This window comes from Piliocolobus tephrosceles, unplaced genomic scaffold, assembly GCF_002776525.5.
Source record: "Piliocolobus tephrosceles isolate RC106 unplaced genomic scaffold, ASM277652v3 unscaffolded_42755, whole genome shotgun sequence".
NCBI classification, from domain to species: domain Eukaryota; kingdom Metazoa; phylum Chordata; class Mammalia; order Primates; family Cercopithecidae; genus Piliocolobus; species Piliocolobus tephrosceles.
In genome coordinates, this window is record NW_022327371.1 from 1 (window position 1) to 1,352 (window position 1,352).

Consider the following 1,352-nt stretch of genomic DNA (forward strand, 5'->3'; position numbering starts at 1 on the left):
AATAAACGAATAAATAAACGAATAAATAAACGAATAAATAAACGAATTAATAAATGATTAAATAATTTACAATATTAATGTTATAGTTATTTTTAATTTACAAAAATTGCGTCAATTTTTTGTTAATTTACCATTTATTTATTAATTTATTTATTTAATTGTTTATTCATTAATTATTTTTTTTTTTTTCAACGCGCGGTATGAAAGTTTTATTTTTAAACTGTACGTATGTAGTACGTAAGTATAATGGATAAACGATCAAAATAAATAAATATAGAAAACAAAACGGATAAAACAAAAAAGAAAACAAAATAAATAAAACAAAAAAATAAAAAAACAACAAAAAAACAAACAAAAAAACAAACAAACAAACAAACAAAACAAAATAAAAAAAAATAGACAAAGCAAACGAAATAAAAAAAAAGTAAATAAAACCCAAATAGTTTTACACTTCAATGTCGCATCAATAATAAACGCGGAAATAAATAAAATAAGGCAAACTAAAACAAAGAAAGACAAAAGTATTAAAATTTAACTGAAAATTAATTACAGGTATGTTTTGTAGAATAAAATAGTACTTTCCATTTATACCATTATGTGATATACACATATATATAGATAAACTTATACAAAACAATTTAAAAAAAAAAAAAAAAAGGTCAAAAATAATTAATATACAATGATTAATATTATAAAAAAAAAATAGTTTGAAATAAATAAATAAAAAACGTTTGTTTTTAATGAATTAAACAGCCTTATTTTTGTTATATACTTATTTTTTTCGTTTTTTTTTTTGAAGCTCACTTTTACCGTTAATGTTCGTACACACCTCTTTTTAATAAAAATAATAATAATGTTATTAGTTTGGACTTTATGTACATTTATACAATTTAATTTTTTTTTTTTTTAACATTATAATAAAGTTAAAAAAAAAAAAAAAAAAGCAAAAAAAGGCAAAAAAAGGCAAAAAAAAGAAAAGAAGTTACTTTTCCTCTTCACTTATCCACCTACAAACATAATTACAAACAAAAATGCAAAATGTAGATGCAGATATATATATATATATATATATATACAAGGAAAGTGGAAGGATATGTGTTACTAAATATACTTGTGTAACATGTGTAACTAATTGGAAGTAGCACGATTATTTTAGTTAAATATTCAATTTTTTTTTTTTATTATTATTACTTGTTCAGTAGTTTTGCATATTCTACATATGGATCTGCTGATTGGTCTAATTCTCTAAAAAAAAAGTGAAAACAAATTGTCAAAGAAATAAAAAAAAATAAAGTATTTTTAAACTAATTGTTTTTTTTTTTTTTTTTTTTTTTTTTTTTTTTTTTTTTTTT

The 1,352-nt window shown here is 18.7% G+C and overlaps 1 protein-coding gene across 1 annotated transcript in view; it reads right to left on the reverse strand.

Annotated features, from left to right (window-relative positions):
* Positions 1–126: 126 nt before the first annotated feature.
* LOC113223858 (golgin subfamily A member 6-like protein 22) overlaps positions 127–1,352 on the reverse strand; it is a 3,478-nt gene continuing 2,252 nt past the window's right edge. The window contains exons 7-8 of the mRNA XM_026453217.1: positions 1,192–1,245; positions 127–1,007 (exon numbers count right to left, since the gene is read on the reverse strand). Coding sequence (XP_026309002.1) covers positions 983–1,007; positions 1,192–1,245 — 79 coding nt within the window. The 3' untranslated portion in view covers positions 127–982. The remainder of the gene's footprint in view (positions 1,008–1,191; positions 1,246–1,352) is intronic.